The sequence below is a fragment of the Octodon degus genome, unplaced genomic scaffold, assembly GCF_000260255.1.
Source record: "Octodon degus isolate 3935 unplaced genomic scaffold, OctDeg1.0 scaffold00027, whole genome shotgun sequence".
Taxonomy (NCBI): Eukaryota; Metazoa; Chordata; class Mammalia; order Rodentia; family Octodontidae; genus Octodon; species Octodon degus.
In genome coordinates, this window is record NW_004524603.1 from 2,795,549 (window position 1) to 2,821,889 (window position 26,341).

The 26,341-nt window shown below is 53.6% G+C and overlaps 1 protein-coding gene across 3 annotated transcripts in view; it reads right to left on the minus strand.

The window, feature by feature from the left end:
* The window catches only part of Dpp6 (dipeptidyl peptidase like 6), an 840,304-nt gene that overhangs the window by 113,120 nt on the left and 700,843 nt on the right, over positions 1-26,341 (minus strand). For all 3 annotated transcript variants that reach the window (XM_023712908.1, XM_004628971.2, XM_023712909.1), the window contains exon 8: positions 810-930. In XM_023712908.1, the coding sequence (XP_023568676.1) occupies positions 810-930 (121 nt within the window). The remainder of the gene's footprint in view (positions 1-809; positions 931-26,341) is intronic.

The following is a 26,341-nucleotide window of genomic DNA, read 5'->3' on the forward strand; positions in this document are numbered from 1 at the left end:
GGAGATTGAGCTCAGGACCCTGCGCATGCCAGGCAAGCGCTTATTCTACTGAGCCTTCTCCCCCACCCCCTTACGATAAAAGTAACAGTGACAAAAAGTCACAGGAATAGTAACCACACTTATTATGTCGATGACAGTTACTTTCTTATTGTAGAAACAACAGCAGCAATCCCCATAAGCTGGCTCTTTCCTGTCGTGTGTGAAACACTCTCTGCTCGTGGTTTCCCCTAATCAGAGAGCACGGTCCGCCCACGTGCAGGTCCCACTTTCAGGAGAGAGGCTGAGTTCTTGGCGTGGAAGGCCACTGTGGGGCCCTGTGACCGGGCCAGCTCTCCCATCTGGGTCACTGTGGCCCTACAGCCTTTCTATAGCTACTTGGTACCCTGCCCGCACATGGTTCCCTTTGCTGTCTTGACAGTGAGCTCTATAAAGCCAGTCGGGCATTTCAGATGTCAGGGACACAAGGGACCCGGCCTGCCAGCTCTTCCTGGAACATGGGGTTCCGTTCCCCACCCCCAAGAGCAGCATTCACAGGATTCCACAGTCTGCTTCTTACATTTCAGAGAACTGAGAGGCTCAGGGACATCCCTTCACCTGCCCCCCATGATCCCCCTGTGGAGGTGCTCAGAAGGACAGACCCTTTTCACCCTTCAGGGGGTCCTCTGAAGACTCCAATAGTCTTCTCAACTTGGCCAAACTTCAAGAAATTGGAGTTTAGTTTATAGCTAAAATCAAAGCCAACGCCCAAGCCCTGGTCTAGCGACAGGCCCAGCACCCAAGGGCGCACTTCTCCACCACGGCTCCCGTACCTTCATATAGCCAGTCGCTGAGGCCGTTGTAAATGACGCCCTCCTTCCCCGTGGAGACCACGCGGATGGCCTGCTTTCCCACGTGCGCACAGTAATAGATGTTGTTCTCAAAGATGAAGATCTAATTCGGAAAGAAGAAAAAAGAATAGTGTTAACAGCGGAAGTGGGTGTGCATCAGGTGTTCCTAAAACTTTGCAATCGTCAGGACGTTTCCACACTCCTGTTGCAGTTATTTGAGGGGAGACAGGCAGGCTCAGCTGCCGCAGGCTCACTACCTGCAACGCTGTCTATATTTAGGGGTCACGCAGCCGCTCACACTTCATGGGTTTCGCCCGAGGTTATCATTTTCCGGGACTGAACGGCTTGTAGTGTGGTGCTCTTGGGAGCCTACATCAGATCGGGTTGCCTATTTCAGTAATTGCAGGTTTCCTGGCGATCAGGATCGGCGGGCTGGAAATGCCGAGAGGATTCTGGTGACACGGCGTTCAGTAGGCATCGCACAGTACAAGTCAGTGACAGCCACACAGCCGGGAGAAAGGTGGGGATGGCCATGCGTTGCACAACCGAAGCTTCTGGTAAGAGGTGACTGCGACAGCTTTCTGAGCATCTCAGCGGTGGCTCAGTGCAGAGCTCCAAGGCGGGGCACAGTTACGCCGGGACGCGACCCTCCTATCGTCCACTGCCTGATCTCTCCGTCGCCCAAACCGAAGCTCTGCCCCTCTGAGCACAGACCCCCAGCCCCAGCCCAGCCCCGGCCCCTGGCTTCCTGGTGCCATGGGGCATGCTATTCTGGACCCTCTTTCCTGAGTGTCCTTATGGGGCTGGCGCAGTATGAGGTGACTGCCGCCGCCAAGCGCCATCCATGGTAAGCAGGCTTCTAAGAACAGGATGCTGCGTCCTTATCCGCCTTATTTATTCATCAGAGCTGACACCGTGTGACTTCTGGTTTTTCCCTAAAGTCAAAATAACCATGAAGGGGAAACCACTTGAATCAATTCAGGCACTGAGGTGGTAAGGCCAGAGCAGCTAACGACACAGGAGGGCTTTCAGAGCTGCAGTAGGAAGTGGCAAGGACGTGGGAGAGCAGCGGGGAGAGCCGGAGGGCGTTCACGGGAATGTTTTCTTCTGGAATAAATTATTTTAAAACTTCAGATGTGCACTGGCCTTTCCAGTCGCATCTCCCATGCGTTCGGAAGCCCTCACACCGTGAGGGAGCCCACGTGCCTGCCCTCGGAGGCCTGGCCGGCGCCCTGGCCAACTTTTCTGTTGCTATGTGAGAGGCCCTTTTCGGAGGGGCTCAGGCCACTCCCTGCAAGCATCCAGCACTGGCGGAAACTGGATCTCATGCACCAAAAATAGGAATCAAATCCGTTTTGTGTTTTGAAGGGAATTCCAGAAAAAATACTGTGAGTGTCATTCATGAGGCCACGGAGAGGTATTCTGAGCAATACAGAAAATGGCATAAATATTGAAGGCTTTATATCGAAAGCAGTAAAAAGGCAGTTTGCTCAGACTGTTCTCACGGAAGGACGGGTCTGAAAGCCGTCAGGTGTTAGTTTTCTGTTCAGGTTTCCCAGCTATCAAGTACTCACTTCAACCAGAAATGACTTGGGAAACTTCCAGAAGCAAGTGTATACCCTCATTTAATTTCTTATTCAGTGCTGATGTGCTTGCCTGGGGTGAGATGTATGCCTAGGTTTTAGCTTCTTTCATGTGTTCTCAGTCTGTAAAGGATTTGGAATCAAAGAAGGCTGTAGCCAATTAATATTTCGAGTCAGTAAAACGTGCAGTGATAGATACTAAGTCCTTTTTGCCTTGGCTTTATTTTTTGATGGCAAGGAAAGGAAAGTCTGTGCTAGGAGGAAAGTGCTGGCTCTGAAGGTGGCCCTCCCTTCCTGCCAGCACTCAGGTGACGGGGGCTGTGCAGGAGATGGTGCCGTCTGCTCGGCAATGCTGGGCACTAGGAGATGCTGGGGCTTAGTCAGAACTTGGGGCGCAGGCCGGGTCTGCACTGCCCACTGCGTGCTCCCCTGTGCGCAGCTCATGAAAGGGCCCAGCCTGGAGCTGCTGGGGACCTGGGCACTGCGGAGCTGGGGTCTTCCCTGCAGGACGGCGGCCTCTGCGGGTCCTCCCGTCCTCGTTTCTCTGCCCAGCCCAGCCAGCTTCACTGCAGCGGGCAGGAGGGGCCGGCCTGGAGCCCACGCCTTGACTGCCTGCTCAGGGCGTGTCACTTCTGGGGTAGTGGCTGGCTCATCAACAAAGGAAACGTGCGACTGCTAACCAGAAATGAGCCAGGGACAGCAGGCCTACCTCTGAGTCACGACGCTACTCCTTGTGTCCCCTGTGGCTACATCTTCCTCATTCAGAAGGAGGGAGGAGACCAACCCAGAAGACCATGTGTGGGCTTCCTCATGAGATGGTGTGACCACCGCAGCGAGGCCCTCCTGTCCTCTTAGTGGGTTTACTGGTGGCCATGACCCCCGACCCACTCTGGCCTGCAGTCGGTGCAGCTGCAGGTGCAGCCCTGGCGGCCCTTGGGCTGCCCACCCCTGGCGCATCAGCAAGCTCTGTGGCCCTGAGGCAATGCTGCAACTGAGCTGCCATTTTGGGGTGCCACACCCCACTCTGCTACCTGGCCCCATTCTTTCCTCCAGAAAGCATCTCCAAGTCTGCCTAGGTTTCCTGGGGACAATCAGGTGCAGCAGCACAAGAAAGTGGTCACAGAGTCTGCTCGGCATCTTCAGGGTCACACAGCACATGTCTGACGTGCTTGGGGACCCTGGCTTCTCCAACATGACAGAAGACACCGCAGATGCCCCTCACAGCCCCGCCCGTGCCCTCCCATCCAGAAGCTCTGCCCTGGCTCCTCCTTGTCCTGGGGCCAGGCCCACTTCCTCCTTGACACCCTGCCTCCCTCTCCTGTCCTGAGTGCTGGGCCGTCCCCCCTGCTGCCCACCCTCTGAGGCCCTGCCCAGCTGCCCACTGAACCTGCACATGGCCCTCCCTTGGCTATGGCTCTCACCCTGCCGGTGCCACTGTTGGAGCAGGTGCAGGCAGCTCCTGGGGGAGGGAGTGGCGAGGTGGGGAGGGTGACACCAGCACCCTGCTGGAAGCCTCCAGGCCAGAGCCATGCAGTGCCAATGTGAGGCCTGGTGGGGTCTGCACAGAGGAGACATGGGTTTGCCCAGACCTTGGCCAGCTGGCAGGTGGGGAAGAGGGGCTGGGCAGTGAAGCAGGACCTAGGGGTCCAGGGCAGGTGGGGGCACTGCATGCGCTGTGGCCGGTGCTTCCTGGGAGCCTCTGAGGTGCTCCGTCCCTTGGGAGTTCTGGTGCCTTCTGCTGACCTCAGTGTTAGGGACCCTCTGGTTTCTGGCCACAAGGCATTTCCATTTATACCAGCTGTTCCTTCTTTCAATAAAAACTTGTTTTTCTTTGTCTTTAATTTTAAGTGACACATACAGAGTACTTTACCCAGTGGGTCACTGCATCTTGTCAACTGTCTGGATTTCATATTTGACGAGAGCAAGGCCATCTGCCAGGTTTCTTCTGCTCCTTAGCTTGTCCCTCTTCCCCTGAGGTCACCTTATCCCTGGTGTCAGAAGCCACACAGTCGCGGTTTCAGTGAAGAACCCGCACACTGCTTCATGAGGGCTGTGCGCGGGGAGCCTGCCGGGCACCCTGGCCTGGCCGAGTCGGTGGGGAGCCTGAGGGCGAGGTGGACATGCATGTTGCTCCAGAGAGGCTGGGCACGTCCTGCCTGCTCCAGACAGGTCTGAGCGTGAGCAACAACCCCAGCAGTTCCCGCAACACTGGGCCCAGGCAGTCCTGGCTTCCAGCTTGGCACAGCCAGCTGGAAGGAGGAGACACCCTGTGTCTAGGACACAAAGCCTGAATTAAGCTTCGGGGAAGGGGAGTATGGGGCATTTTGGGGCAGTGATGGGACAGACCCAGGAAGTCCAGAGACCTCAGACAGAGCAGCCGACTCTTGGAGGGAGGTGGAGCCTTGTAGAGACGGCCCGGGCAGAGAGAAGGGATGCCGCACAGGGCGCCTGCATGCGGAGGAGGACAGCAGTGCCACCCCGAAGTGACTGATGACCTAGCGGCTAGGCAGTAGAGGGAGGGGAGCGACAGCTATAAACCTTCTGGTTTATATCAAGGAGTTTTGCCCAGTCATGACGGCCTGAAGTGAACCAAGGCGCACAGCACACCCAGCTTTGGCCACTTGGGAAGCATAGTACACTTTTTCACAGTGTGTGGTGGTTGATACATTGCGTCAACTTGGGAAGCTTGGCTGGATCTGCTGGTGGATGCCACACCCTGAGGACCCGGCTTTTGTGCCCCACTTCCTGGGAGGAGTTCAGATCCCCTCAGTGCCACTTCCTAACCATGCCCCCTTGGAGGAGCTTGGTCTCCCCAGCTATATCACCCTGGAGGAGCTCGATCTTTGCAGTGGGCACCAGTCTTCTGCCACCACGAGCTGTTGCTGTTTGGCTTGGAGCCAGCAGAGTATGGACTGAAACCTTCACTAACTGCGAGCTAAATAAATCTTTCCTTCCTTCTTTCTGGGTGTTGGTATTTTGTCCCAGCAATGGGTAACAGTAACCAAGTGTGTTAGTTGTTACATTGTGTCAACTTGGCTGAATCAGCTGGCGGATCTCAGTGTAGGGGCCTCTCCCTGCAGGTGGGCAGGGCCCAGGAATTGAGAAAGGCAGGAAGCCGCCCTGCCTGGTTTCCTGCTGCCCAGCCTCTCTTCCGTGGAGAAGTCTCAGTCTTCGAAGGAGCTTGATCTCGGCAGCCCGGCCACTTTGGAGGAGCTCCGATCTTCACTGTGGAGCACTGGTCTTTGCAGTCAGCGCAGAGGGAAGAGAGAGGCTTGATGGACACCACTGCAGCTGCTGCTCCTCCTCAGCTCTTCATTGTTTTCTGCTGCATGAACTGGTGTTGTTTGCCCTGGAGCCAGCGGAATATGGACTGAACCCTCCAGTAACTGTGAGCTAAATAAACCTTTCCTTCCTTCATTTTGAGTGTCGGGTATTTGTCCCAGCAACAAGTAAAAAGTAACTAAGACACCAAGACACAGGGCAAAGTTTATGACTTGAGCCAGCCAGCCCTCCCCCCAACCTGTGCCCCCTCTTGGCATCACTGTGCGGCCACCGAAGCTGCTGGGCAGCCTGGTGCATTTCTGCTCCCAGGGCTCTGGTGGGATGCATAGGAAGGCAGTGGGCTATGCTTTTAGGACCTGTCTGGAGGCCTTGGTAGAGGGTTCTAGGGGTGGCAGGGGCAGGGGCGGGGATGGGGTGGGGGTGGGGGGCACTTCCAACATGGGCAGAAGTGGAGGCTTGAGGTGGGGAAATTGGCCATGTTTGGGCAATGAGGCTGCAAGGTGGGGGACAGCCTGTGGCTGCATGCAGGTGCAGCAGGGACAGACTGGGAGGGGCCCATTCTCTTGACTTGGAAAGCACAATAGAGCTGAGGGAGGGCACAGACCCTGGGGCTGGAGGTGGGAGGTGCAAGATATGGGGAAAGCGTGCACCAAGCCCAGGGAACCACGCCCAGGCCAGGCACATTGGATCAGTGCCAAGAGGGTGTGTGGCGGGAAAGCCTAAGGTAAACAGGAGAGTCTGCACTTGGTCAAGCCCTGCGGTGCGGCCTGGAGCGCTGCCTCTGCTGCCCACCCCAGGGACTCCAGGCTGTGCTCTGTGGTTGCTGTTTCTCAAGCAAACTTATTCATTTTTTTCTTTCTTTCCTCTATCCTTCCTTCCTTCCTTCCTTCCTTCCTTCCTTCCTTCCTTCCTTCCTTCCTTCCTTCTTCCTTCCTCTCTGGGCTGTGTCTGTTCTGGGTGCTGCTCCTTGGGTCTTTTCTGTGCTTTCTCCCCACTCAGAAGCCATCTAGAGCTTCCTCTTCTGCTCTCCCCTGTTCATTCTGGATTTCCTGTGCAGGGCTCACACACACACACACACACACACACACACACACACACACCCTGCAATATTCCAAGGCCTCCATAAACAAGGAGCGGGATCTACTTCCCAGCACAACCAGTTTGCAGCAGAGGGTGTCCTATCGCATCCGCTCGACGCTGACCCCAGCTGGCCAGGACCACGTCCTCGCCTTGCTCCCAGGCCTCTTGCAGGGGCACTGCGCTCACCACAGGGCTGGGAGCTGGCACATGTGCTGTGCCCACACCAAGCACTGATTCCAAGCACAATTCACAAAACGCACATCAGCACGACAGGAAACAGCACCCGGAATGCTTGCCGTTTCTACAGAACATGCCACCTTCCCCAGTCTGATATTTTAATAAAGGCTTGGAATGCGGTTCCCGCACTCACGGCTGTGAGTTCTGTGAAGTTCTGTTGGCTGGAATCCTCTAGAGGAGTGAGAACGTTCGTTAAATCTCCGCAGTGAGTTTTCTAATGCAGGAAGAGACCGCTTCAGTTTCTGTCCTTGTCATGGAAATGTGGCTGTATTTTCCGGTTCCTTGGTTCAGTAAACACAAGGAGGTGCACGGCATGGGATTGCTGTTAAGGTCCATCAGTAGGAACGTGCGTGCTTATTGCTTGGAGTTGTGGGTGGAGGGACTGGGTTAAACCTGTACCTGTTCCCAGGAATGGGCTTCCTGGATATCATGTGTCACCATATTCCCCTTTCCACAGAAGTAGAGCACAGAAGACTCTCCTGGGGCTTAGCGGGCGAGGTGTCTGGGCTTTAACTAACTGAGGCTTGATTTGAATTTTCAATGCATCTGAAAAGCTAATGTAAGTTCCAGGTAACTGAGTGGAGACTGAGGGGTGTGTGTGTGTGTGTGTGTGTGTGTGTATTCAGAGATAATCTACACCCTGAATGTCCCTGAGACCGACTCATAGATCACAAACCACATGTTCCTAGCGTTGTTATAATAAAACTAAAAGAGACACATAGTGCTAAAGTGGGAGCTAATTACATCAGAAGCCAGGGACGAGATAATTACTATAATTAGGAGCAATTTAGCTTTTGGTTCTGGAAAATCAAGGCCAAAAGGGAACCATGTTGAATGGCTTAGTTTTTGACAAAAGATAACAGTACAGCTCAGAGCAGAATGAAAAGAGGAAAAGCATGTTGGACTTGGGTCAGGATCTGAGTTCCAGCCTGAGGCTATTGACTGTCCAGCCCTGGAAATCGCTTATCTGTGTTTAATCTAATTTCCTCCAGTCTGAAATAAGAGCTCTGGTTGGATTACCACTAAAAGATTTCTTCCTTCTGTAACTTTATAGAATTCAAAGTATCAAAAAATATTTACATTCAGAAAGGATGTGCAACAAATTAGTTAGTTATGCTAATTCATTACTAAGTACTAGTTATGCCTGTTATTATCCAAGTTCTATTGGCATGTGAACTATTCACCAGGAAGGAGAAATTAAATATTCTTTGCGAACCCAATATATATTATTGGGGTGGAAGATAGTCTCTAGATATTGATTAAAACATTTCAGTGAGCACATTATCCTGGATCACTTCAATGAGAATTTCAGAGTGCCTTTCCCGATCTCAGGAACACACCCAGGTAACGTCACTGCGCATTAACTGATCTCCTCGCAGGCGCTGTCTCTTGCTCAGGCCCTTATCTCGCGAGGGCACCAAGACCCTACTGATAGTTTCTTAGCGAATGAAGACAGAAGACTGTGTAACACGCGACGTGACGCTTCCTTGGAGGATGGGCCGCAGGCCGGTTGGGAGGCTCAAGGCGCGGCTGGTGCTCGGGTGGGCACCGCAGCGCTCACAGCCAGCCCTGCGCTCCCCAGCAGGCCGGCCACCTCTCTTCGCATACCACAGGGACCCTGAGTGGACTCCAATCCCTGGAGCGTGGGATGCGAGCCTGATGTCCCCAGAGTACAGAGGCTCTGTCTGCAAACTTTGCAAACCGCTCAGCCACCACTTTAGCAGTCTGGTAAAGAAAGGGAATTTGGACCAGCCAAGGCCGTGGGGCCTGTGTGGCTGCGGAGAAGGCAGAGCGAAGAGGACGTCAGTGAGCACCTGGGGCACCGCGACCAGCCGCAGTGCCTGCTGCCCTAAACTCCGGGTGTTCCACAAAGGCCAGCTCTGATTCCTGTTCATCGATAGGCTCTACAGTGGCAAGTCTCAGCCACCAACTATGGGTGAAGGGCTGTGAACTACTCCTATATTTGGGGTCTAGTGGCCTGTCCAATGTGCACAGCACGTGACCTACAGCTGACCTTCTGTTTCTGTTGCCCGGACAACCTGGCAAGGGGCTATCCAGAGGCTGTGGGCTCTACTGGTAGACAGTATTGCTTATGATCAACTGCACACTGACAAGGACAGCTGTGAGTACGGACGAAGCCGAGGTGCAGGTGACTGAGCACAGGCAGTTCTGTGACTGGCGTGACGTGGGGGCCCAGAAGGCACGCTTTGGTGAGGAGCCCAGGAAGGCCAGGTGCACCCCACTGCAGGGCTCCCCTGTGGCCCCTGGGGGCTGTGGGCTGGATCCTGCAGAGGGGTACACCCAAAGCCGTTGTGCTGTGACAGCTCCCGGCTGTGACTCCTATGTGCAGCTGTGCAGGTGTGGACTGATGTGAGTCTGAACGTTTGCAGACCCACAGGAGCCCCGTGCAGGTGTTTCTGAGCAGCCACTGGGCTCCCCCAGAACAGTGTGCCCTCCGGGGCATGGGGCAGAAGAAACAGGATGACGGGGGAATTCCGAGTCCTCACCGGAGCAAGATTACTGAAGTAGTAAGGAGAAGCGCTGACCATGCCGCAGCACTGACGGGGGCAGAGGAAGGGAGAACCGGCTGGCCTGCGATGGGGGATCAGTTTAGTGGACTACAAATAGCAAAAGTCACCAAGCTCTGACCTGGGCATCATTATGGCCAAACATACAGAAAAATAAAAATGTCACAATCCCACACATCACATGTAAATATAAATATGTGAGCTTTAAATAAACTGTTGTATTACATTATCTTCTAGGTACGCAAGAGTGTGGGGATGGGTGGGGCAACTTAATCAAATCTGTATTTTTTTTTTTTTAATATAACCAAGGAAACATAGTTGGCCCTTTCTTTTTGTACTGAGAATCGAACTCAGGACCTTGTGCTTGCCAGGCAGGTGCTGTGCCACTGAGCTATCTCCCCAGCCCCACTGCCAGCTTCTAGGAATATTTTCTGTGTAGTTAAAAATTCTTTGAGATCTTGTTCTGAAGAAAGCTTTTTCTTTGGGTGGTTAGCGTGCCGTCAGGGCAGGCCTGGTAAGGCATGAGGATCTGGGGATCGAACCGTAGCATCCTGAGACGGAGTGCTTTGCTTAGCAGACGTGTAAACAGCTGAGCTAATGGGAAGGCCCCCGAGATCTTGTTGAAAGATCTAACAGCTTGGAGGCCTGGTTGTGGACTGCACATGCACCCCAGACACCCTGCGAGGAGGTCGACCTCCAGGTCTGAGCTGGGCTTACTCTGGGCGCATTCTGAGAGCGTCTCCTATTTTGTAGTCAGCCCTCCAGCCTAAAATTAGTCGTCCACTTGGCTCCCACCCAGGCAGCTGTAGGGCTTGGCAAAACCCACTTCATTTCCCTGCTGTTTTTAGTTTTTCATCCAGGGAAGAGAGACAGTCACACCTGGTGCTATCAGGACAAGACAGAGGAAACCTGTAGGGGATGCTCAGAGGTGATGAAATGCACTTAAAGGTAAAGTGTCAGTAGCGCAGCAAGACCCTTCGCCTGGCCGCCACTCTTCGAGGCTGAGAGGCGCACGCCTGTCCCTGCAGTCTGCTCAGCCCTCCCCAGTGCCCCCTTCCTAACATGCCTGCGTAATGTGCCACACCCATCTGCTCTCAAACCCAAGATGAACATCCCCAAAAGCCACAGCTAAGACCCGCCCATCACTGAGGCTTCCAAACTGCAGGAAAACCTACCTTTTCAGCATCAGTCACCCAGGTGTCGCAGCACTTGCTCCACTCCACGTGTGTGTGTGTGTGCGTGTGTGTGTGAATGAGAAGTGAACCCAGAGCTTTCATGCAGCCACAGCCCACCCATTTTTATTGTTTGCTTTGAGACAGAGTCTTGCTAAATCACTAATACCCAGGCTGCACTTGTGCTTGCGACCCTCCTGTCTCAGCCTCCCAGAGTATGGATGACCAGCGCCTCCACCATGCCTGGCTCACCCATGTCTTAACCTAGGGAGTTCTAATATGCTAATGTTCAAAGCTGTGAAAGAACCTTGAAATGCACAGATGTTTCTGAGCATCACTGTAGTGGAGTTCTAACTGGTGGGCAGCTTGCTCTACCCAGCTCAATTACACTAGCACGGAGCTGGGTGCGGGAGGCTCCCCTGAGGGCAGCTGCCAGCAGCATAAAGGCAGAAGAGGCGAAGCTGCCGGAACGCTGCTGGGCATGCTGCCTGGAGAAGCTGCTGGAGGCTGCTCGCTCTCCTGGCTGTTCTGCTGGGACCCTGTCACGCTGGCTTTCCCAGTGAACTGGAGGAGCTCGGGTCTTCATCTTGAGTGTCGTTTCCTGGCTCCGGAGGGGAAGATGGTGCACTGCTCAGCCTCATGAGAAGCTTGTCGCACTGGCTTTCCTGTTGGGAGCTCGGCTTTCTTCATCGCTGGAGGAGCTCGGGAGTTCATCTTCATGCTGAGGACGGCTGTGGTGCTTTGGGGGAGCTCTGGTGCTTACCTTAAGCGTCACTTCCCGGCTCCAGTGCTGACCCCTCAGCCTGCTAGCACAGCTCCTTCATCCCGCTGGCACAGACTTCCCAGCTCCCGCCACTGGCCCTCGGGCCTTTCCAGCGCAGATCCATGAAGCGGGCCTGCATGAGACTTTGCTGTGGGCTCCAGGCCTGCAGCTGGACTTGTGGGAGGCATCGCTATGAGCTCTGGGTTTTCATCTAGGCTCATGCAGGACAGTAGGCTCCAGGCCCTGAGCTGGAGGCTCTAGTATTTAGTGTGTGGATAGCTTTCCTGCGCTTGCATGTGATTCTTGGGTGATTCCTTGTATACTGATATCATAAAACATGTCCTGCACTATATTGTTCACCTTGCAAAAAGCCCAAACATGACAATTGCAGAGCGCATGCTCAGTATCCACTGTGAAGATGTTGAGCTTAGCACAGGAGCTGAAGAAACTCACAGTGAAGAGACACAGCGCAGCTACTGCCAGGGAGCTGCAGCAGCCGGCGAGGCATACATGTCCCTCTTCCCGGGGGTCTTTGGCCACTCGGGGCCCTGGCCTGGCTTCTTGAGACCCCCCAGCTGGGGAAGTGCTGGGTGGAAGTGTGGAGCCACCCCAGGGACTGGTGGCCTGATGCCCCTGCAGACTTCATGCGGTCACTGGCAGGCAGGCCACTCTCAGAAGGGGGCCTGAGCCTTGACCTGAAGGTGACAGGGCCTGAAAGGGCAGGGGATGGGACAGGACAGCTCGGGAGGGAGCTACTGTAGTCTCTGAGGCCCTGGGTAAGATGGGGACACTTGTGGGAGCGAGCGTGGGGCAGAGCTCTTGGACAGGGCAGACGTTTGTGAGGGAGGGGGGACAAGGGCCAGAAGGTCAGCACAGGCTCCAGAGGCAGCCTCATGACCCCTGGGCCTGGGCTGAGAACAGGCGGGGCCCCTGGAGGGGCCCAGCTGCGGTCCTGGATGTGGGCTTATCTAAAAGGAAATCATGGTTTGGGTGGAGAAGGTCTCAGGGCTTTGGGAAAGCCGTGGATCGCAAGGCACACAGCGGCTTGCTGCTAGGAGGCGGGGCTTGGTTGGAAGAGGCGGGGCCTGGTTGGAAGAGGCGGAGCCTGGTTGCTGGGCGGGGCCTGGAAAGACAGCTCACTCTCCCTGGCTCCCCGCCCTATTTCTGTTCACCAGGCAGTGAGCAGCTCACCTGCCCAGGTTGACCACGAGTTGACATGATCCACCATAAGGCTCTCTCTCCTTTAGGTTGCTGGTATTGGGTACTTTGTCACATGGATGAGAAAGTAGGGAATGCCCTGGCCCGGGTGACAGCTGTGTCTCCTTGCCACTTCTACTGCAGGCAGGAGTGGAGAGTAAGGGGCTGGGGCCAAGGCCAGCAGTGGACTGTCCAGACAGGGAGGAGTGGATGGACATAGGACGGATGTCCATGGCGGATCTCCACCCCGCAAACCCCGCGGAGCTGCCTGGCTTGGTCTCCATGCAGTTTTGTCCCCACGGCTGGGGACGGTCTGCACGTGTGGAGCCGGTGTGTGCTGCAGGCTCTCAGGAACCTTGGGAGAGCTCTGGCGCTGACAGCCTCGCGTGCCTGGGTCCAGTGCTGGTGGATCCCAATCAGCGGGCTCGGGGTTCTTGTCTTCCTGAACTATTCATGGAGGCTCTCTGTTGCAGCGGGGAAAAGTAGGGTGCATCCAGAAAGAGGCAGAGCTGAAAAGCTGTTGCAGAAGGAGAGGTGGAGGGGGCAGGGAGGAGACCACGCCCAGCTGTGTGCGTCCCTGGACACAGCCGCACCTGGTGCCTCACACACCTGCACAGCCAGGCCAGACATTCCCTTTTTTGTTTACTCCAGTTCTGTTCTTGATAACAGAGAACAGAATGTTGATGAGCCTTCTTCTGTTACATGTTTTGTGGGCTGAGGGATAAATGACCCCAACACACCTGAGCTCTTCAGCACGGGCTGGAGCTTGGGGTCTCACGGAGATCCCCAAACACCTTATTCTACATACACATGGGGCCAGAAGGCTTTGAGATTCATGTGAAGTGATTTTGTGACTTTACTTAAAGAACCCCAGTAGAAGAGCACTGTGGTACATGCCCGTAATCCCAGCACTTGGGGAGGCTGAGGCAGGAGGATCACAAGTTCAGGCCCAGCCTAAGCACCACAGTGAGTTTGCAAGACCCTGCCTCAAGCCAGAAACAAAGGGGAGGGAGAGAGTGTGTAACTCAATGCACGGGCCTTGGGTTCAATCCCCAGTGTTGCAGTAAAAACACAAAGAAGAACAGAATCAGTTCAAGAAAATCACGGAGACAGCAGCAAACCCTCTGGACCATTGTCCTTTGAGTCCTCTGCTTTGTGAGAGCTGTGGGCCCAGCCTGAGTTCAAAGGCTCCAGATCCGACCCTATGGCCCCACTGGACACTGCTCTTGACCCGTGTGTGGGGCACTCAGGACAGCTGGTAATGCAGGGCTCTGCTGTGCCGCCTCCCTGGAAGCTGTGGTCTTGGAGGTGACGACCAGCTTTCTGCATGATTGTTTGTAACTTACACTCATTTTACTTTTCCTATTGGCCGGGCATTGTTTTCAGTGTAAGGTAAGTAATCCTACAAGATAAGTGTTTCTTGGGCTAACTCCTACCACTTAGGGCTGGGCCAAGCTGGGCACAGACTGGGCGCCCCTGCCAAGGAGCCAGGCTGCCCCTGGACAGCAAGGTGCCATCCCACGTTGCAGACCAGACCCGGGCTCCGAAGTTCAAGTGCGGCCCGTGGCCATGACGCCAGGAGGCCGCAGGATCAGAAGTGCACATAGCCTGGCCAGTTACCCAGTGGTTCTCCAAGGGTTCCCGGAGCAGCGCGGGGACTCGCTCCGATGTGCATCCTTAAGTCCACCTTACCACACCCAGGGCTTGGCCGTGGGGAGGGGTTGCGGCCCCCAGTCACCGGATGCACGTAGAGCCCCCCCCCCCCCCGCCTCTTCCAGCTGCAAATGCCAACTGCGCGCGATGCAGGGCCGAGAGCTGCGGGGGCCCTGGCCGTGGTGCTGAGCACGGACCTGGAAGTTCTGAGCCGAGAGACTTGGCCAGTTCACCGACTGGCGGCAAGCAAGGGGTGCGCTCCGGCTGCGCAGATCTCTTCACATTGCGCTGGCCTCGTGGATCGCCGAAGCTTGTCCTCTTACTCCAAGGAAGTGAATGAATTTTCAGTATCTTCTTAAGGTGATAGAAAAATCAATTTTTTTCTTAGAACATTTCTGGCCGATTTGGCACAGTCCAAACCCGAATGGCCTCTGGGCTCCCTGCGAGGTGGGAGTGCATCCAGGGAAACGTCCGGCCCCTCCTTGAGAGCTGGCTGGGTCGCAGCAGGTGAGAAGGACAGGTGACTTGCTGGCGTATGCATGGAAGCCACCCACACGCTGCCCCGTGCTCCCTTCCCGCCTGTTGACCTGGGGCCATGGATCCGGAGTCTCTGTCCTCCGGTGAGGACAGGACCTGCCGACTTCTCCTCAGCCTGGAGTGGCTCAGCGCTGGCCACAGGTCACTCACGTGAATGCTTGGTGTCCCTGCGTCTCCTAAGCCTGGGTGTCAGGAAATAGCCCTGAGCACCGAGGTCCTGCAACTCTGCCCCAGACGCCCAGGGGGCATCTGCGGGCACGCAGCTGGGGCCAGCCTTGGCCACACTGCCATCTCCAGAGGTGGCTGCGCTTGCTGCTCCCCAAGTGGCCTTTCCTTAGCGCTGGCCACACCCCGAGGCACTAGAGGATAAGGAAAGCCAGACAATTCACAAGACAGATCTAGAGCACTGATAGAAGGCAACCCATTTACTATTAAATACATGCAAATTTAATCCGCTGTGGACTATAACTGAATATATACTGATTTCAACAGCAATGGGATTGAATGATATTAGCTGAGATTTTTTTTACAAAATCAGTTAGCAAGACTTCTCTGAAGTGAAGGCAGGCACTCATGATGGCAAGCAGATGGGACTGGATGGGTGATTAGGCATCCGGGGCTCATAGCTTGCAGAGCCCGCTCTAGAGCTCTTGGAAGGGCCTGGGGGTCCACCTTGGTAAATCCCCTGCAGGAATCTTAAAGACAAAGAGTCTGTTACAACATGGAGAATTCTGGGTAGCCCGGCTGTCTGACAGAAAATGGTAATGACGGTTTCATAATTTATCCAGTGAGATATTGTACGATGTTTAAAATTGCAGTTCCAGGAAGCCCTTCATTGTACAGAAGGTTAACTGTGTCACAGAAGGCCCAGAGGTTGGGATGCAAAACTAACCCTAGGAACAAAAGTGCATCCAGTCTTGGAAACAAGATGATGCTGTCCTTGTGGGCCCTGGGGCTGTCCCTGCTATCGATCGATGGGGCTTTCCTAACTCTTTTTTAGTTTTATTTCCTATGCTCTGTGGTATTTTTACAATGGACAGCAAGCAAATGATGAAAATTAACCAGATACTGGAGGTGAGTTGGTGTCAGTCCTGGGAACTGGGGTGAGACCTGTACCACAGTCTGCACCAGTGACCTTGAGCCTGCCACTGTCCCCAGCCCTCTGCATGTCCGTGTGACAGGAAGGGGCCCCGAGACACACAGCCATTGTGTCCTACACTGTAGGTGCCGACCCTGGGGGAGGGCTCCAGCCTGGGTCACAGAAATTCTCCAGCACGGGTGGCATGCTCCTATTTTTTTTTGGCTTTGCAGCCAGGGCCTTGGTACTCAGCTATGTCCTTAGTGCCCCTTTAAACTGCTTTCCTTGAGATAAGGCCTCACTAAATTGCTGAGTTTCCAGGTTAGGCTCCAGGTTATGATCCTCCTACCTCGGCCTTCTGGGCTGCTGGGATCACAGGTGTGCGCCGCCATGCCTGGCTACCCAGGGGGCTCACTGCCCGCGGAGGCAGAGCCAGCCTGAGCCAGTTATCTGACAGCAGGGCCAGGCTGCCCCCACCCCTCCTCTAACACCCCCAGCTGTGGCAGAGTTGAGCAGGGCTCTGCCTGAGGCCCTGGCAGTTGTGGGCAGCTTGGGGAGCTCTGTCATCTGTCACCTGAGTGGGGAGACATCTGCTGGGGAAAGAGCCCCTGTGTATCGCTCCCAGGACACAAGGACATCAGGCGCTGGTCCTGCTCCCTACCCTCCTCCCTGCCACCCCTGGGTCACCTCTGTCTGCACAGGGCACCAGGCAGGGCCCTGTCAGTGCCCAGAAGCCAGAAGCACACGTGCAGGCAGGTGCTCCTCTGGACCAGGTGGCCTGGGCTAGCTCCTGTGGCCTGCATGGGGTCTCAGGCAGGGACATTCAGGAGCTCCTCTCACACGGTCTCTGGCAGCTGCTTCTAGCCAGGCCATGGGGCCATGCCTCAGTCTCCCCGTAGGACCACATCATACCCTGTCTGTTTCATCCCTCGGGCCTGCACTGGGCCCAACGATTCCTCTGTCCTCTCAAGGGACAGATCAGACCTTGGAGCCTGAATTCCCCTCACATCTCCCTATCTGGAGCAAACACCCTGCTCCTGCAGAGCTGGTAATTGCTCCCTGCTCCCTCCTCTCACCAATGGGACATGGCTGTGGGCACCTTCTCTGTCCCGGGTCTGCAGCCCTCTTGGACTCCTCACTGTGGCCACACTCCTGGGACAGGGCACTGAATGCTGCCAATGACTGGGCCTCGCGTCCTGTGCTTCCTCTCTCAGGCCAGGCCTCCCTGTCCCCTGCTCACCCTGTCACTCTCTGACTGCTGACACGGGGTCCCTGCGAATGACAAAGCAGGGTATACAACCTTTCCAACTCCTGTCCAAGGTGGTAAAGTCCACTGTTCAGGCATCTTAGGAGTGGTGGGGGATGGATGAGTTAACTGACTCAGGAGGTGGGATTTGGTAGCACATGCACAGGTGCTGTGTGTGCGTGTGTGTGTGTGTGTGTGCGCGCACATGAGTGCCTGTATGTGCCTGTGTGTGTGTGTGTGTGTGCATGCCTGAGTGCATATGTACCCGTGTGTGCCTGTGTGCACATGTGTGTGCATGTGCATGTGTGTGTGCCTGTGTGTGTACATGTGTGCAGGTGTGCGCCTGTGTGCTCACGTGTGTGCCTGTGTGTGCCCATGCAGGAGGACTGCTGGACATGCCTGGAGGAGGCAAGTGGGCTGACTCCCCTGGCTGGAGCCTCAGGGCCGGGAAGCAGTTAGCAGGGCAGAGCCCTCTGTGTCCTCTGCTGTCCTGGGCAGCATCTGGGGGCATCTTAGTCCCCAAGATGCTGGGCTGCTGTGCAGCCTGTGGATGGTTCTTTGTGAGACCCCTCTGTGCTGAGGGTCTCACAGAAGCTTCCAGGGCTTTGTGGGTGCAAGATTGGTCATATGACCATGCTGCACTGCAGGATAGAGGGGTGGCTGGGGTGCGCTGGCTATCTGAGCTCACGCGTTGGGGTCTGAACTGAAGAATACCTTTGACACAAAGACAGCTGCATCTGTGCCTTCCACAGGAGCCAGAGCCTGCGGGCACTTAGGCTCTGGTCAGAAGAGACCTGGCCTGTGAGCAGCGCCCAGCAAGAGCCTCCCACCCCACTCCGAGGCTGGTGCGGCTGAATGAGGACAGCTTTGAGCTTAGCAGGGAGCATGCATGAAATATTTTAATATGCAGCCAACCTTCTGCTGTGAGCATGGTAATTAGCACTTCTGGAAAATCAGTGCACTCCAAAATTTAGGCAAAATGAAAATGTTAATTAATAAAGCAAAATTTCAAACTCCTTATAATATCAGGAGACATTCAAGCTGCAGAGTATCACTTGGTGCTACAAAAATGTGATTTGAAAGTGGTGCAATGGGATCGCCATCAGGAAGGGCGTCTCTCGCGGCCACTGGCCACTCACGCCTCTCCCTCCTTGGAAAGCAGCACATGCTGCAGCTGCAGCAGCTACGTGACGATTTGTGCTACATTTAGAGGTGGCCGCCCTAAGAAAGTCCTGCCCCTTCTTCCTTCAAGAGACCCTAGTAAGGTAGAATGTAATTATCAGTGGATAAACCAAGAGGGGGAGAGGCAGTTTCCAAATAGCAGATTGCAGGAAGGAGAGGTGGAACTGGTAATTCACAACACAGCGTGTCTCTTTAGGCTCTGGAGCTGTAGCTCAAACGCAGAAATTGTAACTGGAAGCCCAAGTTCTCAGGGTGCTGAAGAAAGGCCCTGATGTCTTGTGGCTTCTTTTTTATGTAGATTTTTTGGAAAAAAATTATTTATTTATTTGGTACAGGGTCTTGTTATGCAGCTTAGACTCCTAGTGATTGATCCTCCTGTCTCAGCCTCCCCAGCTCTGGGATTACAGGTGCACGCCACCATGCCCAGACCTGGTGGCTGGCACAGCATGCCCAGGGTTCTGGGGCTGGCATAGCTCATCATATCGGGGATTGAACCCGGGTCCTTGCTCTTGTCAGGCAGATGCTTAGACCACTGAGCTATCTCCTCAGCCCTGTTGTTTCTTGACTCCAAGTGTTTGTGAAATGATTTCTTTCCTGACACAGAAAAATGTATTATGCATATGAGGTTACTGTTCAGAAGAAAAAGCCATTGCCGTCTGAGGACAGAAAGCCATAGGATAAACTCCCTGAATATGGACTATGACAAATAATTACTGCTTATGGACTGGGTCATCTCTGCCTTATGCAATCGCTATTGAGTGGCCTAATTATATATATTACCTCACATTCACCAATAACCGTGCGGAATATGTATTTTAATCCTCTTCATTTCACGGCTGAGGAAATCGACTCGAAGGCTCAAGGTCAGACAGGCTAACGGTCTTGCTGCAGGGTTCACGCCTCTACATTTTGCAATTTTCTCATCACTTGTGCAAAAATCCTTATGTCTCTGGCCCACACTCAAGATAACATCAGAGCTTTTCTCAGCACCATGGCCGCAGAGCAGACGATTATTTGCGCCACTAAGCAAGGCTCCCTGCAAGGCAGCACCGAAGCTCCACGGCATCGCTGGCAAGTGTTTACCCCCTTTATGGATGAGGAAACTGAGGCCCGGGCGTCACAGCCTCAGCAGCTCCTGTGATTGGCAGGGCTGGGGATGGCCGTCCTGGGTGGCTTCTCAGCAGCAGCCTCTTCCTGCTAGAGGTGCTTGCACAGCCTGCTTCCCCTGCAGTCCGCCACGTGATTCCTTGTAGCATTTGGGTGTCACTGGGCCTACTGTTTCCTCCCAAATCAATTCCTTTTCCATGTAAGTCAGCTGTATTTATGAGGACATGCTTGTACTGTGGCCATGGGGAGCACGGCACCCCGAGCAGTGCTCAGCACAACGTGAACCACCCAGCCACGCCAGAGCTGCTGCTCGCTCGGCCCAAGTCTGCTCCAAGTCCTGGCCCGGGCGCTGCTCTCTCTTTGCTGAAAAGGGAACTGAGTATTAGGAGACGCCAAGGACTTGCTGCGCCTGCAAGCCGGGGCCTGAAGGAGAGCTAAAAGCAGAGACATGTCTGCGTTTTGATCTTCGGCAACCCCCATGCGACACCCTGATCCTGTGCCTGCTGTGGAAATGCCCCGCCCCTTATTCTGCAACAGCAGGGCATTCCACCCCGGAAGCAAGCAGGGAGACAGTCGTAACCAAAGATTGGAGCTCAAAGCCACTATCACAGGAGCCCAGGAAAGCAATCTCTTTGCCATTCTTTGCTTTGAGACAAGGACTCGCTGTGTAGTTCAGGCTGGCCTTGAACTCATCATGTAGCCCAGGCTGGTCTTGAACTCATGGTGATCCTCCTGCCTCAGCCTCCGGAGTGCTGGGATTATAGGTGTGCAACACCACACTTGGGCAACAGCAATAATTTTTTCTGCCTGACAAAAATGATGTGTTTTGCAAACAAACCGGGTGGTGCTTTAGGGTTCATGTTAGCCTTTGATTGGAGCCTTCAGGGCAAACCACAGAGGATGGGGGGGAGGGGAAGAGTTGGGGGGTGGGGTCACTGGGGACTCTAGTAGCTGGTCCTCAGGGGAAGGCTGGCCTGGTACCACCCAGAAGGCACTCAGCGTTTGTCAGAGAACGGGGCTTATGGCTGTCACTATGAGAGTGAGGGGCCCCAAGCACATAAAAACCTGATTTTGCACCATCCTCAATACTCATTGGGGGCCAGGGAGATGGCTCAGTAGAGTAAGTGCTTCCCTGGCAAATGCAAGGGCCTGAGTTCAATCCCTGGTTCCGCCAAAAAAAAAAAAAAAAAAAAAAAAGAAACACTTTTTGGAAATCAGGTTAAAAGGTAGCTGGAAAGGTGGGGCTTTCTGTAGGCTGTGGATAGGAGTGACAAGAGAGAAAGATCCGCCCCCTCCTTCCCCTGCATGATGGTGCAAGTCTGGTGGGGTCAGCGGTAGCTCCAGCTGGTGGGGCGGTCCCTCCCGCCCTCCCTCCTGTAGGCAGAGGCTGTGCTCTGTGGAAAGACACCTCGCCTGGTCAGGAGGGCACGGTAGCCCAGGACACTGCCCCTTCCTTCTCTGCCAAGATCAACACGCAAATAGGGGCGGTAGTTCTGGGAAGTCCTGCTGCCTGCACAGTCAAATCTTGGGTGAGTCCCCTGGGCAGGGGCTACTTTCCCCAGAGACGGTGCTGCTCAGCTGGGTTCTATCTGTGTCAGTTTATTCCAGAGGGGAGGCTAACATTCATTTAAAAGCATCCTAACAACACTTACTGCTGGTCCCTCTGGAAAAGAAAAGAAACAGCTCTGGATGGACATTTCTCAAACTAAGCGACCGTGACTTAGGAATCCGAGAGCATGTCCCCTTTTAAAAGATTTTTAAATTTCACAGGTTCATTTTGATTGAGTCATCAATTCACCACACATACTGGGCCATCTAGGTGGCTATGGAATGAAATTAAATGCGACAATAAACTAGAGAAGAATAAAATTTTAGAAAATGAAACATACGCATATTACCAAAATTATCCAAGGAATATACCTAAGAATGAATTTAGGTAAAAGATTTGTGAATAGTTTATGACAAAATTTATAAAACATTAGTCAAAGTTACTTTTTAAAAGTGAAGAAACCAGGCCTGGTGGGATACTGAGGGAGGCAAGAGAGTTGCAAGTCTTAGGCCAGCCTGGGCCACTTAGCCAGATGGAGAAAGCCTGTCTGAAAATAAAACAGTAAAAATAAAAGAGAGAAAAGTGATAGGGGTATAGTTCAGGGTGAGACCTGGGGTTCAATCCTCACTAATGCCCAAAACAGGTAAATAAATTGGGAACTGTGTCACATGCCCGAGACAGTTCAATAGGTAAAGTCTGTAGGTCCTCCCTGATCAGGTACAAACGTACTGCAATTCGTACTAGTTTCCCAAAAGTATTAAGAAAAGAACTGTGTGAGCTTACCCTAAACTGCATGTGTGCGTTTGTACGCAGGAGCATAAAGGGTCAAAGAGAGGCAAGACGCTCTCAGAAATGACATTTTAGGGACTCATCGCACTGTGTGTGTGACCCACGATAAAGCTGTAGAAATTAGTGGCGCGTGGTCCTAGCTGGGGTTGCACATCTGAGGCGGGGGATCCTTGCAGGTTTGGGACCTGCCTGGCTACAAAGTGAGCTCAAGGCCAGCCTGAGCTGCACAGGGAGACTCTGTCTCAAAAAGACAAAGAAAAAAAAAAGTGTGCTTCTGTCACATCCACAGATCAAGGGCCAGAGAGACACAGCAGTGACTCTGAAGGCAACCCTATGCATACTCAGAATTATATAGCATTCAAAGATTGAGCCAGAGATCTGTAAAGAAGAGAAGATTTATTTTCAATAAATGGTTTAGGGCTGGGCATGGTGGTGCATGCTGTAATCCCAGCATTTGGGAAGCTGAGGCAGGAGGATTGATGAGAGTTCAAGGCCAGCCTGGGCTACAAGATGAGGTGCAAAGCCAGCCTGAACTGCATAGTGAGACCCTACATCAGAAAGGACAAAAAAAAAAAAAAAAAAGTTTTGGACAGCTGGCTGCTCTTAAGGAGAAACAACTCCATGCTTTATACCATACTCCCAAATGAATCTCCAGTGGAGAAGGACAAAACTATGAAAGATAAAGTTGCAAAACGTTGGAACATAATATAAGTGAATATATTTATGCCTTCAAGGTAGGAAAGAAGTTCTTGAAAGGACATAAAATTCAAACTATATGCCGATACACTGAAGTTGAAATTAACATCTTTTAGTGCCAAAGTTATTCAAATGAAAGTGAAAAAACAAGCTGTAAAATGAGAGAAGATATTAGACGTAACTGACACAGACTTAGGAATCCATGGTGCATAAAGAAATGATCCACATCAAGAAGATGAGACCCTCCTAAAAATACCCTCAAAGCCGCGAGCAGGTGTGTTCGGAAGCTGCGGCATGAATGGAGGGTGCTCCTCAGGGCAGATGCCCAGCTCATCAGCACCCCTGCGTGCCCAGCGCGACCCACGGAACCTGCGGCTTCCGCGTGCTCGAACCTGAGGACAGTGTGCACAGCAATGCTGCGGGCAGATTTGGAAGGAAAACTAGAAATAGCCAGCGTCTGCACGGGCAGGATAAGGCCCTGTGGCGTCAGGTGAGGGTGACCGAGGAGCGCTAGAGCGAGCTGCTGCGGCTGTGCGTGGCAGGGACACCACCCCCAGGCGGGAGGCTGGGGCGCGTACCGGCGCATGGCAGCAGCTACAGAAAGCTCAGGACGCAGGTGGCGTGCTGCTCGGGGGTGCATAAATGGGGTGAAGCTATTTTTATGAACCAGCATCTGGGAAGCACGAAGAAAGTTCCAGCGCTGGAGGAGGAATAGGAGCGGGGTGGCCTTCTGAGGTCTGCGTGGCTTGGCCGTGCTCTCGCGCGCCGTGTGCAGGGCGTGGGAGTGAGCAGTTATTCACCTTTATCTGAAAGTATCTTGTTAATATGCAAAGTGCACCTGAATTCAATAAAAAGCAGTGAAGTGTAGAAAGAGATGTCTGCTCCTTTTGAGGAAGCTGAGGCACAGCTTTATTCAGGCATCTTCTGCAGCGCTACGTTGCTCGTCACCTGGGCCAACAATCCCGTCAGGAGAAACGCTCAGTTCCTTTCGGGGTTCGGTGACTGCTGTGGGGTTTGACAACTCAGTTCTGGAACTTGCCAAGCTCCCGGATGGGCATACAAGCAGGGTCAGGGCTTCGCTCCCTCTTTGGATGCGCAGGAAGGAGAACCATGAGGGTGTTGGGTTCGCTGCGGCGGCGGCCGCATCAGGAGACCACCAGCTTCTGCCTACTAGGAAACGAAGCTCCCACAGACGGCCCTGAGTGCGAAGGGCGCCGCTTACTACTGTCACAGCAGCACTCCATTTTACGGGGCATTGGAGAGATTTTCAGCGACGTCACAGACATGAACCTGTTTGGTCCTTCTGGATACTGACACCGCTTCGTGTTTGGTGCCAGAGGCCAAGACAGTGCCACGGGGTTCCAGGCGCGGTGCCACCACCCTGTGGCCTTGGGAGATGAATCCCCTTTCTGAACTTTAGTTTTTCATTGTGGAGTGCAGATTTCCATGAGCAAAATATGTAGCCCGGCGATCAGAACATCGTGATCCTGAATAAAGGAGTCTCTTCATTAATTCTACCATCCTCGGACACACAGGAAGACACCCTGCCTGCAGTCCTGCGGTTCCGTCGCCAAGGCCGCCACTTCTTTGCTTATGGATTTGAGGGGAGAAAGTGGTACTGAAATGACTGACACTGCATGAAACAGCTGTGGCTCCGCACCCAGTCCTACTTACTTTTCTTATTGCTGCGGGAAAATACCCCATACTCTAAGTTAAAGGAGGAAAGGTTTGTTTGGCTACAAAGTTTGCAGAGGTCCCAGCCCATAGCGGGCTGTGTCCAAGGCGACAAAGCATGGCAGCGGGGCGTCACCAATGAGGACAGCCCATGGCAGGGCGGGCAAGCGGACGCAGAAGGCAGCAAGCACCAAGCGACGAGTGGCCGGCACGAGCAGGGAGCCCTTTCCTGTTCCTTATGTTGTATCCGATCTAGGAATACTCATGCTCTGCACGGGGCACCCCTAACTGTGCCGCAGCAATCAGCGAATACAGTGACACACACCCTGAGTCCCAGCATCACACACTGTAGATGAGCCACCTTTGGCGAAGCCTCTCCCGTGACTGCATGGGGCTCTGCAGTGGCCTGGCGGCAGCAACCTAGACCCAAGCCGTAGCATACAGTTAGAAAGGGAAGAAGAGACGTTTTGCAACATCCTGATCCGAACTTTGAACTGCACACTGGGGTCGGCTGCGACCCACACAAGCCGGGACCCACAGAAGCTGCAGTATGGGGCAGCTGCCTGACTGTCTTTTGCTGACAGGGAGCGCAGCTGCCCAGACGAAGTGAGGGTTTCCTTGAGAGTCCGCGAGAACTGACAGTCTCATAGGTAACCATGCCCTTGTGATCGGGTTGGGGGTAGAAGGGCATTTTCAAATATCCTTCGCTTTGTCATGATGCTGCTGTTGGTGCTAAGAAGCCTCCAGGCTTATTAAAGATGCCCCCCCACCCCCCGGTCCTGCCTGCACTCGTCCAGCCAGCGATGCTCAACCTGCAGACTGGAAGCATGTGGGAAATTTCAAGTGTCCTGGTGCCCAAGCCCCTTCCTGGTCCAAGCGAATCAGACCTCTGGGCATGGCGCCAAGGCCTAGACAGGGAGGCCGAAGAGCTAGCAGCTCAGGTAGGAGCCGCAAGTCCGGGGGTCATTGGCTGCATGAGCTTTTCATTTCACAGCATGTGCACTGCGCTGTTGAGCCCCTGGCTAGTTAAATTTTAAGGTTATTGAATGAAAGGATTTACAGGCCCTGCCAGCTCGTCGGGAGATTATGAATACATTGGCACATTTCTTTACGAGGCAGGAGGCGGAAGGCTGGCAGGGCAGCTGCTTACCAGGCTGGCTCTGCCAGTACCCAGATTTACTGTTCAGATATGACTCACTGGGGATGGGGGCAGAGGCTGAGTCTATGCAACAGGGAGGTGTTCTGCTTTGCCCCATCAGCCTCAAAAAGATGCTTTACTTTTGCATCGGCCTCATTTATTCTTTTAAACTTTTAGGTAGGGACGAGTTGGAGTCCATTAATGTGGCAACACAGGAGCACGTGGGGAATGTGGAAGACAGACCTGCCTACGGAGGCTCTTCTGGGCACTAGGCTCAGCAGAAGTAGACTGCAGAGGACATTCCGGGTGACTCAGGCTCTATTAAAGTCAGATCTCTCAGCTAATTTTTAAAAAGGTAAATTTGTGCAGCTGCGGAAGAATTAGCTTAATTAAATAAATGCATGTCTATGCAATTGGAATTTTAAAAATAATCCACAGGGTGGTGGGATGAGGCCGAACTTGAGCTTGAGTTTAACATGATGTCATGGACAATTATGACTCATTTTGAGACAGAAATGGTTAAGATTGGAGGGAGGTGAGGCCCAAGGTTAAGGCACAAAACCAAAACAAAACAAACTGAAACCCAGACTAAAAACCACAAGTGAGTCTTTAGATACTTAGTCATGGGCACTAATGGGCATAGTCCCAGGGGTAAGAGTGTACTCAGCTGTTCTTAGGGAACACAGAACACGAGGCGGGCTGGGGAGAGAAACAGGTAGACACAAAGCAGCCTGTGCTGCATGTATTAGCAAAGGTGAAGGGACAGCAGCGGGGCACACAGCAGAAGACCTTAAGCCCGCTCTTTGGGAGGCTGGAGTTGGGGTGCAGGGGGACTGAGAGTGTGACGGTGCAGGGAGCACGCAGACCATGAGATAAAAGAAAGTCTAGGGTGTTTAAAGATCTATCTATGGGGCCGGGGAGATGGCTCAGTAGAATAAGTGCTTGCCTGGCAAGCACAAGGGCCTGAGTTCAATCCCCGGTTCCGCAAAAAAAAAAAAAAAAAAAAAGCTATACTAGTACAAA